This window comes from Dama dama, chromosome 9 (genome assembly GCF_033118175.1).
Source record: "Dama dama isolate Ldn47 chromosome 9, ASM3311817v1, whole genome shotgun sequence".
NCBI lineage: Eukaryota > Metazoa > Chordata > Mammalia > Artiodactyla > Cervidae > Dama > Dama dama.
In genome coordinates this window covers 82,405,487-82,419,385 of record NC_083689.1, presented here as the reverse complement: position 1 = coordinate 82,419,385, position 13,899 = coordinate 82,405,487, and the positions used below count along the sequence as shown (strand labels likewise).

Below are 13,899 nucleotides of genomic sequence, written 5' to 3'. Positions count from 1 at the left end.
CAACTCAACCGAAAAATGGGCAAAAGATTGAACAAGCACTTAAAAACAGAATGTTCAAATGGCCAAGAAATACTTGGAAAAATGTTCAAGTTAAATATCAGAGAAATAAAAATGAAAAAAAACATGAGCTACTACTACATGTCTACTAGAAGGCTTAAAACTAAAAAGATTGATAATACCAACTATTAGCAAGGATGCAGAGCAATTGTAATTCTTATACATTGCTAGCAGGAACACAAATTGATATAACTATTTCAGAACACTGTTTAACATGAAAAGATGCTCAACATCACTCATTATCAGAGAAATGCAAATCAAAACCTCAACGAGGTACCATTACACGCCAGTCAGAATGGCTGCTATCCAAAAGTCTACAAGCAATAAATGCTGGGGAGGGTGTGGAGAAAAGGGAACCCTCTTACACTGTTGGTGGGAATGCAAACTAATACAGCCACTATGGAGAACAGCGTGGAGATTCTTTAAACTGGAAATAGAACTGCCATATGACCCAGCAATCCCACTCCTGGGCATACACACCGAGGAAACCAGATCTGAAAGAGACATATGTATCCCAATGTTCATCGCAGCACTGTTTATAATATGTCCTGTGTTTATAAATGTCCTGTGCTTCCAGGACATGGAAGCAACCTAGATGCCCATCAGCAGACGAATGGATAAGGAAGCTATGGTACATATACACCATGGAATATTACTCAGCCATTAAAAAGAATTCATTTGAATCAGTTCTAATGAGATGGATGAAACTGGAGCCCATTATACAGAGTGAAGTAAGCCAGAAAGATAAAGACCAATACAGTATACTAATGCATATATATGGAATTTTAAAAGATGGTAACGATAACCCTATATACAGAACAGAAAAAGAGACACAGATGTACAGAACAGACTTTTAGACTCTGTGGGAGAAGGCGAGAGTGGGATGTTCAGAGAGAACAGCATTGAAACAAGTATACTATCAAGGGTGAAACAGATCACCAACCCAGGTTGGATGCATGAGACAAGTGCTCAGGGCTGGTGCACTGGGAAGACCCAGAGGGATGGGATGGAGAGGGAGGCGGGAGTGGGGATCGGGATGGGGAACACATGTAAATCCATGGCTGATTCATGTCAATTTATGGCAAAAACCACTACAATATTGTAATTAGCCTCCAACTAATAAAAATAAATGGAAAAAAATCATCAAAAAAACACATTTAAAAAAAAAGAAAAAGAACACTGTTTAGCAGTAATTATTGAAGTTGAATATAAGTAAGTCCTGTGAACCAAAAAGTTAAGGGCACATACTGAACAGAAATGTATACATGAACACACAAAAAATATCTGTACAAGAATTTCCATAGCCATATTATTTGTAATAGCATCAATCTGGAAACAATCCAAATGTTTCACCAACAGTAGACAAAGAATAGACCAAGAAACCATTGTATACTCATCCAATGGAATACTACAAAGAAATGAAAAGGAATGAACCACAGCATCTGAAGTTTCATCGAAAACTCACAGATATGAAGTTGAGGGAAAGCAGCCTGACACAGAAGAGTACTTACTGCATGTGTCTATGATGAAGTTCAAAAACAGGCAAAAGGAATCCATGATGCTAGAAGCAAGGATGGTGGCTATCCATGGGTAAGAGCACTTAAGAGGAACAGAAAGGTTAGTTTCCGGAGGGCTGAACATGTCAATGACTTGATCTGGGCGCTGCTTACAAAAATATATTCACTCTGCTATCATTCAGGAAGCAGCGCACTTGTGATCTGGCACTTTTCTATACATATATGCCCTGGAAACAGGTTTATATTGTAATTTACTGTTAAAAGAACAACATTCAAATAATGTTTACTAGTAAAGTATTAAAAAGTAAAGAGAAGTTATGAACATGAATCCTTAGCAACACAGGAGGCCAGTCAGGACCAGAGGACAGAAACTGTTTTATTGGAAGGATCTTATTGATAAGATGAGAATGTAAAATTGCTACTGAAGGAAGAGAAGGTAGCTTACAATGCATAAATATTAGTTACTGAAAATATTTACTAGCTTGATGAATACACTAGACACGTCAATAATAATGTCTCTGACATCCACCAAACTTTTCATGAAACTCCCTTATCCACAGCTCCTGCTGACTGACAGCCAGCCCATGGACTGGTCAGAGTCCAGTAGTCTTGTTTAGTCTCCAAATGCGAGCTGAGCCGATGAGATTCCCTCTCACAAAAAGATGAGCCTGAATACCCTGAGTGAGTAAGAGATGTCGCAGTGAGAACTAAAGCAGTAAAAGCAGAGAGAAGGGCCACACCACGCTGAGTCAGGACCACGAGAGGCACGGCAGCATACAGTTAAGGGCAACAGAAATGATGAGAAAGCAGAAGCCACGAGGAACCAAAGAGGCATAAACACACTGCAGAAGCTGTCAGCCAGCACCAGTGTCCAAAGCTCAGCTGTAGCGCTTCAGTCACTAAGTCGTGTCCGACTCTGCGACCCCATGGACTGTAGCCTGCCCAACTCCTCTGTCTGCGGGATTTTCCAGGCAAGGATACTAGAGTGGGTTGCCATTTTCTTCTCCAGAGGATCTCCCTGACCCTGAGATTGAACCGGTGTCTCCTGCATTGCAGGTAGACTCTTTACCCTTGAGCCACAAGGGAAGCCCAAATCATAGCTGGTCACAATAAAGATAGAGCAATACTTGCCCTTTTATTTATTTATTTTTAATTTTATTTTATTATTTATTTATTTATTTTATTTATATTCCCACTATCCCCCTACCACACACAGAGGTCCCCATTATTCAAGACAACTTGAGTTCATGTTGCTCCCTTGCCTAAAGCAAATAATCATGTGACGGAAACCAACAAACCCTGGAAAAACTTAGCAGCACTAGAAAAAGCAAACTATACACCTGGCTAATTAAACCTCAGTAACTGCCTTAAAATAGCATTTACTACTGCTGGGTCTCAGAGCTGATTGTCAAAGATGGATGAGACACTGGTTTATGGATAATGTCCTAATTGTTGCAAAGCTACGCAAAATACTGAGAGATGAGAAGTATTAATGGCATCAGAAGAGAAAGCACTCACTCTTAACTCTAAACAAGACTCTTTCAGCTGCTGGAAGAGTTTGGTAAGTAGATTTCAAAAAAGATAAGAATCCCTCAGTAGGAAAACCACCAATAATTTAATTTCCTCTGTGTGTGCTGTGCTTAGTCGCTCAGTCATGTCTGACTCTTTGGACCCCATGGACTGTAACCCTCCAGGTACCTCTGTCCATGGGGATTCTCCAGGCAAGAACACTGGAGTGGGTTGCCATGCCCTCCCCCAGGGTATCTTCCCAACCCAGGGATCGAACCCAGGTCTCCCACGTTTGCAAGTGGATTCTTTACTGTCTGAGACACCAGGGAAGTCCAATTTCCGCTACAATGCGGTCAAATCATGAAAATGCTTTTTACACCATGGTCATGGTTAAACAACTGATTTCAGACTTCTTTTCTTTAGGATTTAACAAGCCAGGCCTTATTTAAAACATATTTCCATGGTGTATATGTACCACAGCTTCCTTATCCATTCATCTGCTGATGGGCATCTAGGTTGCTTCCATGTCCTGGCTATTATAAACAGTGCTGCGATGAACATTGGGGTGCACGTGTCTCTTTCAGATCTAGTTTCCCCGGTGTGTATGCCCAGAAGTGGGATTGCTGGGTCATATGGCAGTTCTATTTCCAGTTTTTTAAGAAATCTCCACACTGTTCTCCATAGTGGCTGTACTAGTTTGCATTCCCACCAACAGTGTAAGAGGGTTCCCTTTTCTCCACACCCTCTCCAGCATTTATTGCTTGTAGACTTTTGGATAGCAGCCATCCTGACTGGCGTGTAATGGTACCTCATTACTCAGCCGTTAAAAAGAATTCATTTGAACCAGTTCTAATGAGATGGATGAAACTGGAGTCCATTATACAGAGTGAAGTAAGCCAGAAAGATAAAGAACATTACAGCATACTAACACATATATATGGAATTTAGAAAGATGGTAACGATAACCCTATATGCAAAACAGAAAAAGAGACACAGAAATACAGAACAGACTTTTGAACTCTGTGGGAGAAGGTGAGGGTGGGATGTTGCGAAAGAACAGCATGTATACTATCTATGGTGAAACAGATCACCAGCCCAGGTGGGATGCATGAGACAAGTGCTCGGGCCTGGTGCACTGGGAAGACCCAGAGGAATCGGGTGGAGAGGGAGGTGGGAGGGGGGATCGGGATGGGGAATACGTGTAAATCTATTGCTGATTCATGTCAATGTATGACAAAACCCACTGAAAAAATAAAAAAATAAAAAAAAAAAAGAACATAAAGCAAGTGCTTTGCAAAGATCAAAAAAAAAAAAAAACATATTTCTACTACCTTTATATCTTCAAAACTACTGTCTCAGGTTTTCTCCTTTATAATGATATCAAGGAACAAAAAGATGATGACAATTACAACAACACACACTAAATCAGAAACACATTACAAACTCTTTCCAGGATCGTTCCTTTCAGAGCTACCCCTACTACAATCTTCAGCACCAAACAAGGGCTGTGCCAAAAAGGAAAAGCCTCCTTATTTAACATGATGTTTGGGACTTGCTTTAAAAGAGTCAAACAACAACAACGACATAAGCATGTGTGGGGGAAAAAAAAACATAACAAGAAAGCAGAAAGCTGAATATCACTGAAGCTGGACAATAAGTATATTGGTATTCCCTAAAACATTCTATTTTGTCTGTGTTAAATTAAAAGTATTTTTTAAAGAGGAAGAAAGGAAAAACCTGCCTAAGCAACCCTAGTAATTAAAGCAACAAGAAGCAAATTTAAAAAGAATTATATTAGAAAGAGAGTAACACAAACGCCAGCTGACAAATGTGCTATGTGTGTGCTGGGGCATGGACTGATTGCCTATGAGTCTTTCAACAACCGGATGATGCAGCTACTACCATGATCCCCATCCCAGACAGGGATAAGAAAGAGAAATTACTCATCACAGATCCAGTAAGCATCTGTGTGGAGACTGAAACCCCCACAGTTTAACTTCTGAACCAAACCATACACAATACTACTATCTGACCTGGAAAGTGACATTCTTCAAGTTGAAAGCAAATCCATATCAGATATGAGCGGTCACCTCTACCTATGCATCATAACATTATCTTGTTATGACTTCTGCAATGAGGTATGATCCTCTGCAGTGAACCTGAGACCAGGCTACTTCCTCCCCATTCCCATATTTCTAACCCCAGAAGCCTCCTAGCTTTCCAATCGTCCCTCTATTTGACGGCACTAACCCTCCTGTTTACATTAGTCACACAAATGGCATGAGCTCATAAATACAGTTCAGGAAATGAATCAGGCATTGTCTACATTAAATCAGAAAATGACAAAATAAAACATTTTGGGAAACTGAAAAGAAAGAATGCAAATTATCAGTAACCAGGGTCCCTCAGACCCCTGCTGACCCCAACATCATCAGTCTCAGCCAGTTCACAGCATAAGTATGGGAGGAGCTAACAAAAGAAATTTTAGCCTCCATCAAAAAAAAAAAAAAATAAGGCACTGAAGCAGGGGTTCCCAAACTCCAGGATCTAATGTTTGATGACCTGGGGTGGAGCTGATTTAATAACAGAAATAGAGTGCACAATAAATGTAGTGTGCTTGAATCATCTCGAAACCATCTCCCTATCCCCTGTCCACGGAAAACTCTTCCACGAAACTTGTCTCTGGTGTCAAAACGGTTGGGGACCGCTGCACTAAGGAAATCAATAACTTTTATTTTTAAGTATAGTTTTTCTTAAAGTAGTTTTACTTGTATCTTCTCAAATGTTATGAGAATTCTAGTTTTCATTAACTTATTTCTAGCTTTCATTAACTCATTTCATTAATGCTATGACTTACATAAGCCTCCCCAACTTTCTCATTTCTTTCTTTATAGTTCAATAAAAAAGAATTATTACTTAAATAAACACAGATAAACTGAAACTTTTTTCTGCCCTCTCCCTAAAAGTATATTTGAAGCATTCTGCATTCACTATGAGAAGTTTTTAAGAAAAATGATTTGGATGTTCATTTCTTGTGAATAGTAAGTTTTTCAAGTGCTAGTAAAAAGGAAAAGTTGTGAGAACATGTGCTTGCTGCATCTTTGTTCCACTTTCTGATACAAATGTTTTATCAAGGAAAACTTGCTGCTGTTTTCCTCCCAAAATATATGTATCATCATATTTTAATTCCTTGGGAAAAAATGGTAAAATATTTTATACCTTTTGGTAGAGCCAAAATAATGTATTTATAACTTTATGATCAGCTAATATTTGAAAATTATACCAACTGAACTGCATTGAATAATTCTGGAATAATGGTCAATTTTTAGAATAATGGCCAAATATTATAAACAAACATTTACCATAGTGCTATACTGAAACCTAACAAATATCATTGCTAGTTTTGTTTCAATATTAACTAATATTTTAATATACATAGTCTTAAGGTAAACTAATTTCAGAGAGAAATTTATACTGTGATGTAACTTAACAAAATCATTAGTCCTGAAAAATAAATCACCCCAATTGTACACAGATTGTATTTACAACTCGTGTCTTGAAATACATGTCTTAATGATACAAATAAAAACCTGCAAACTCCAAGATATGTAATTGAATGCTAAGTTGCTTCAGCTGTATCCAATTCTTTGCAACTCCATGAACTACAGCCCGCCAGTCTCTATCCATAGGATTCTTCAGGCAAGAATACTGGAATGGGTTTTTATTCCCTTCTCCAGGGATCGAACCTGTGTCTCCTATGTCTTCTGCATTGGTGGTAGTTTCTTTACCACTAGCACCACCTGGGAAGCTCGATATAACTATAAAAAGTGTCTGATGTTTAATGATGGAAGATAAACTATATAAATGCACAAAAAGTGCTTAATTTTTAATGATGGAAGATAAACTCAATAAACATATACACAATATGCATACACAAATATACCCCCATATCCCTTTCTTATAGGACAAATAAACAAGGCATAAAAACATAAAACTACTTTCAAATTGTAAAATCAGGACCTCAGACCTGAGTAAATCCATATTGTTTGTCAATATGGCTTATTTCACTACTTTTTCTACTCTACAAAATTAAAATTATATTGACTGTATCATGCATATTTATTGAGAAATATGGACAAAAATATGGTCAACTAAAAAGTATAATCTGCATTAAACAAACACCAATATCAACAACTACTATTACAACAAACTACTAATATTTGCCGGCTAAGCCGGAAGCTTTTGGTTATCATACATGCTTTAGGACTTATCATTCAATGAAAAAAAAAAATAATCCTGCTTTTTCAATCCTAAAAGAAGGGAAAAAAACTGTTATTACACTACAAATATTTTCCACCATTTAGTAGTGTATTTAGTACTCACTTATTAAAACCCACGGAAAAATACTTGTCACAATAAAAATTCACTTTTATGTACATCTGTCCCATCAAAGATGGATTTTTCTACGCTGAAGTCTTAACGATAAGTACAATAATATAAACAGTAAGCTTTAGTGCAGTCAAAATTAAAACTGTATTTTTCTAATCCATAGATTATTTTTCTTCGTCCAAATCTTAATTGGGAGAATGATTACAAAGTTCAAGTGATAAATCACTTCTTTCCTAAATTATACTTTAAAACATTTTACAAGGTTTAACAAATATTTTTATTCCATTTGCCCTGTATTTGTGTTCAATAAGCAAAGGTTGAAAAGAAAATACTGAGTTAGTTATTATATTTCAATTAATGTGAGCTGGAACAAAAACTGATCATCCACACTCCCCAACCTCCACAAATATTTCAGGGCTTGCAGGCAGCTCTGCCTAATTCGATAAAACGATTAAAATCCTCTGCTTGTGGTCAAGTTAGGAAGGCTAAAATGACTGGCTAGAAATGAGGTGACAGGGGAAATCACATAACCTTTAATCCCTTAAAAATTAAAACATGTTTCATTCAGCACAAATATGACTAGTATCTATTACTGTAAATCTCCAGAACTAAGGATATATTCTCTCCCCTGCCTCTGAAACAGCTGAAGTCAGGCTGAACAGAACACTCAACATTATCAGGAGAGTAAGAGTGAAGATGACTTTGTTCCTGTATGCCACTCCTGCAAGCAGGCAAGACGGATACAACCACTTAAACAGATCAGACTAACTGGGATGTGTATACTTTCACCCCAGAGTAAGTATTTTTAGATTCCCTGCTGAAGTAAATGAATACCCCATACAAGTGTTTAAACATAAAGCCCATTTTTCTTTGAAAATGGAATGGTCTGCAACTGAATTTTTCAAAATGGAAACTGCTCCTTTAAACAGTTTTAAGAGGAAAAAATTAAACAGTGATTCACTTATTACAACTCCAACCCCCATTTCACCCAGATCTGAAATTTCTTGAAGCTTAGTGTATTTAAATAGTCTCCTTAATAAAACACTCTTCAGAGACTATTCAGTCTTCATACCTAGACTTAGACTTTGGTCATCTCCCTGAGACTCTTAAAGCCTCAGTCTTATCATAGGTAAACATGAAAGAACATTGCCAATTTCCGAGAGCTGAAGTGAGGTTCCAACTAGGTTAGCCAATAGAAGGGAACACTGAGTTTAGCACATAGAAGGTTCCTACTAAATGCAAATTCCTTTCCCCCTTGAACACCTTTACCTGGAATGAAAGGTAAGTTTGTCATTTTCCATAAATGGAGCTCTTTCAGAAAGAAGTGCTACCAATACACATATTTTCGAGAAAAGGAGCACCACTTAAAATTTTCTGTAACTGAGAGCATTTTGACTATATCACCGCAACTATCACTAAGAAATAGCTACTATAGAAGGTTGATAAGAGCCATGCAACTCCCGAGGACCAATTAAAGTGAAATCCTGGGACACTACTGAGAAAAATAGAGCAATGCAAATATTCCTTCAACCTATGCACATTTGGAAAGTGAAAATCACTTTTCTTTTTTCTTCTTAACTGGAAACAGTTTAAGATAAAATGGTGAAATAAAGGAAAGAAGTGGGAGGGAGGAAGGGACAGAGGAAAAGAAGGAAGGAGAGAGGGAAGGAAAAAACTTTAATTTTCTTTTGTCAACCAAAGCACTTTGAATGAGTATTAAGAAGAAACAAACCAATGAGTGTTCTCTTCTCATAACTTATCACAGCTAATTAGAATTTTAAATAATTTGAAGAAGTAGAATTTAAACTGGCAAGAATGATTAGAGGCATTTTATAGCGAGAATCACATCAACTGTCACTGTCATCACTATATTCACTCAATGTGAATGGTAAGGACGTCTTTGTCTCAAGCAATGATGTTTCTACAGTTCTGAACCTCTCCACTTCAATCACCTGCTTGGCCTCAGCTGCTCAGAGGCAGTATTTATTACAGAGGCTGGTAACCTTTAAATCTTGTGAAATTGTCTTTCACATCCTTGTACATAGCAAAAAGCTCACACTATCTGTTAAAATCCTAGAAGCAGGGGATGTCCTAATTGGAACGCAACTTAGAAATCATCTTAGCCAAACTCTTAATATTTACATGTTAAAAAAACAGATTTCATTAACAGAAAAAATGTTAGTGAGATGTTAAGAGATTTGCCTGAAAGAAGTCACACAGAAATGGTGGAGGAAACCTATTCTGTCTCCTTAAGACCTGTTTCAAGCCCTAACCTTCAAGTATGTTTATGGGGTTGCTAGGAACGTTTACGAGGAAAGTTCCAGAAGCATACTCGGAGAAGCAGACCTTGACAGGATCTCTGCTCAGCCCCTCTCAACTTCCCCCTACCTCACCAGCTTCACAGATGCACCATGTCTAGTTGTCAGAGGTAAAGCACACTGTTGTCGTTCAGCCGCTAAGTCGAGTCCGGATCTTTGTGACCCCAAGGACTGCAGCACACCAGGCTTCCCTGTCCTTCACTATCTCCCCGAGTTTGCTCAAACTCGTGTTCACTGGATCAATGAGGCCATCCAACCATCTCATCCTCTGTCATCCCCTTCCCTTGCCCTCAATCTTTCCCAGCATCAGGGTCTTTTCCAAAGAGTCAGGCTCTTCGCATTAGTGTGTTAGCAACAAAAATTAACTGAAAGAGGACCAACTAAATAAACTGTAGATTTAAGGTAAACTGTTTCTGCTTGCTTCTCATCTTCACAGTTTCTTCTTCATTCTTCAAACATAGCCAGATAGTACTACAGAAAAAATATCAGCGTGCTCAGCCAACCTAAGTCATAAAGGATGTCTAACACAAGACAAACTAACAGATTTCCCAATCCAACTCCTAATCCATTTTGAATGCTGTATTCTCTATCTCAGTTTTATTACAATCACCACAGGTTCTAATTTCTAACCTCATGGAGATGTAGAAACGAGTGAGAAATATTCATGGCTTGTATGACAGAGAAAAAAAATTTTTTGTAAGGAGACCTATTTTGGACTTCCATTAGGAAGTAGCATGAGAGTCAAACTATTTATAGAGATTAGTTCTTTATAAAGTATGCTTCAAAGAAAACCGTCCTAAAGATAAGAGTCTGGTTATTCTCCAAGTAGAAAAATCTTGGTTTTCATATGTTAACAGGACAGGAAGCCATGTTTCCGTGCAACAGGTAAAAACTCCCCACTCCCAGTTTACTTTTTCTAAAGTGGCTATCTCCTGATATTAGCATACATACAAAGAGAGAAAAATACTTTGTAATTAAGTCAATGATGTATCTTCAGAATAATCTAAAGTATCCTATTTTAGTTTAGACATAATAACACGTCTTAAATCTATTGGTCTTTGCTCCTATGGGCCTTGGAACACATGCCTTTAAGAAAAATCTCACCAACAGAAACACTAAAAAAAAAAAAAAAAAATCCTGAAAAAAAACTCTACATATTTATTCAAAACCCCTCCTCTGGCTCTCAATTTAATTTCTAAAACATCTAACTTGAAATTTTAACTTATATTTCCAGTACCTACATCTACAAAATTGGAAATCAGTTTTTCAAAGACCCTCAACATGCCCTCAAAAACCAAAGGGGGTATACTTTAAGTTTTTCAGGTGTGTGTTATACCACGCTTAATCAGTTAAACCTGAATGATTTACAGTGAAACCAAAGTGAGAAAAGAAAAATCAAACTTCTGTTCCATCTAGTTTTAACTCCTCTTAACTTTACACATTGTTTTACGAGCCTCCAGGGGTTATGCAGGCATCTTACTCATCTTTCCATCGCTAGCGCCTCCCACAGCCGCCCTCGGGGTTTGCAGTAGAAACTGTTTGGTCTGACTTGAACGGAAAATTAACCTGCTAAATATGTTTATGCAACAACAAAGACCATCAGTCTTTTTTTCCAGGTGGACATCTAGAAGCGAAGTGAGAAGATTTGGGAGCATAAAATTAGTCTGCTTTAACTTTAATAACAAATGGTGATTGAAAAAATACAAATTTCGCATTCGCAGGAATGGGGTGCGGGAGTTACTAAATTTGCAGGCATTTTTTTTCCCTCCGTGAGTGCAAAACATAGCAAAACTAATAAAATTACGACCCAGAATAAAAAGATCACATTCATTTTCAAAGCATTCATTGAAAAGTACACAGAAGCGTTCTTTTTAAATGCCCGCATGTTTACATGTAGCAGGAATGTGGCTACTAAATATTAATCCTGAGGGAAACGGATACACATTTACCTTCATAATTAGACCCAGCAGGCCAAATGTTAGCAAAGTAAACTGATAGAAACCACAAAGACAGATTGAAAGTGACCAACAGAAAGTGCCTGTCCGTCCCGGGAGCCCGGTGTGTTCCATTCTCAGCCAGCGATCAAACATCTCAGGCAAAGAAACCTGCACGCACCAGCCGGGTAAAGGAGAAACCAAACTTTCCCAAATAAGTTAGTTCCGTTTTGCTAATCGAAATCCAACAGGTGTCAACACGCGTAACCACACTAAATCCTTCCGAACAAGGTGTAGAGAGGCCATGGGAGGTGAGCAAAGAAGCTGAAAGGACCCGACCGCTTTCGGGACGCGGGAAAAAAAAAAAATAATAATAAAGCCGAGCCGCTACACCAACGGAGATGAAGAGATAAAGGATGGAGGACAAGAAGGGATGGAGATGGGGAGACGCGTGGAGCGGTCCTGCCACGGACGCTGCAGGGGGACCTCGGAGCGAGGGCCTTGCGTTAGGTCGGGCCCTCCACCTCCGGGGTTAGGAGAGTTGGGAATCGCCGCGGCCGCAGGCAGGGGGACCGGGAGGGCACGGCGCGTGGTACCTGCTTGTCCAGCGTGTCCCGGGCGCCGCCCGGCCCGGCCCCGGCCCTGGGCGGCGCGAGTGCCCGCTCGCAGCTGCAGCCCTCCAGGAGGTACATGCCCGCCGGGCGGCAGCTCTGCTCGCCCTCAAAGTAGAAGAGCACATTCTGGTAGAGGGCGAACCACTTTTCGTGCCAGCGGCTCGCCTCGGCTGCCTTCTTGCTCAGGAAGCCGCGCTTGGTGCCCTCCTTGCGGGCCAGGAAAGCCAGGTACAGGGCGTGCCCCTCGTTGTAGCGCACGCTCTTCTGCATGGTGAGGGCGCGGGGAGCTCAGCCCTGCCTCGCGGCCATCTCCCGCCGGCTCCTCCGAGGGCGCGCCCGCCCGGCTCCGGACGACGTGGGGGGCGCCCGGCTGCCTGACGCGGCGCACCGGGCTCGCCGTCCGCCTCCCGGGCGCGGCGCCGCGCGGGTCCGAGGGACGGCGGGCTGCGGCCGGGACACGTTGTCTGCCCAGACCGCCCGCCCCGCCCCGCCTCGGGCCGAGCGAAGCCCCCGGCGCCCCGACGTCCTTGTGGAGAGAGGGGCCCGCGAGGGCGCCCGGCCGGCCGCCGCTCCGCTCAAAGTTGCAGGAGCCCGAGCCCCGCGGCGGGCTGAGAAGGACTGTCCTCGGGCCACTCGCTCCGGGAGACAGAAGGTAAAACGTCACGTGGGAGATCAGCTGTAATCGGCTTGGAGACCGATTTAAAGGGCAGAGTCGGCGCGGCGGCGGTGACGGCGGCGCAAGCCGCTCACCGCGGCGCGCGTCCCTCCCTCGCCCGCCCGGCCGCAGCCTCTGCTCCCGCCGCGAAGGGGCGGTTCGCGCGGAGGTGGAGGCGCGCGGCGACCGCTCACAGCGGCTCACACGCGCGCTCCATCGCGCGCGCACACACACACACACGCAAACCAAGCATACATACTCACACACAGACAACCCACATTCCCGTGGTGCGCACAGTCCCAACACAAACACTCGCGTTTGCACAACTACACACTCACACTCCCACAAACGAGAACACACAAATACACAATCACAGACCCACATGCTTCAAGACAATTCGCACAAACACACACAACGCAATACTTGAACACACAAAAAATGACACACATATACAAATAACACCCACAACGTGCATTCCTACACACAAAAATACAACCCCACTTACAAATACACATATATGCAACTTACACACTCACACACTGACATGTTCACCCAAACACACACATTTACACACACAAATCATACAGTCATCCACACACTCAACCAAACTCACCCACACAATAGACACATGCACACTTTTACACGCATACACACATTCATACACAAATAGACATCCATACACAATACATTTATACTCACACATTCATGGTCATACCCTCACACAGAATGTGATCATATACAGACACATATGAATACACACACAACTGCACACATTTACTCAAAAATATACACAAATAGCATATTCATACCCAAGCACTCAGAAACATACAAGTACACATTCATGCAAATGTATGCACTTTCACAAACCCACTGACACATACAACACACTCACCAGCCAAACCCACA

At 40.9% G+C, this 13,899-nt stretch overlaps 1 protein-coding gene across 2 annotated transcripts in view; it reads right to left on the bottom strand.

Annotated features, from left to right (window-relative positions):
* Positions 1 to 12,641, bottom strand: part of RASGRF2 (Ras protein specific guanine nucleotide releasing factor 2) — a 256,768-nt gene extending 244,127 nt beyond the window's left edge. For both annotated transcript variants that reach the window (XM_061151929.1, XM_061151930.1), the window contains exon 1: positions 12,321 to 12,641. In XM_061151929.1, coding sequence (XP_061007912.1) covers positions 12,321 to 12,608 — 288 coding nt within the window. In that variant the 5' untranslated portion in view covers positions 12,609 to 12,641. The remainder of the gene's footprint in view (positions 1 to 12,320) is intronic.
* Positions 12,642 to 13,899: the final 1,258 nt, after the last annotated feature.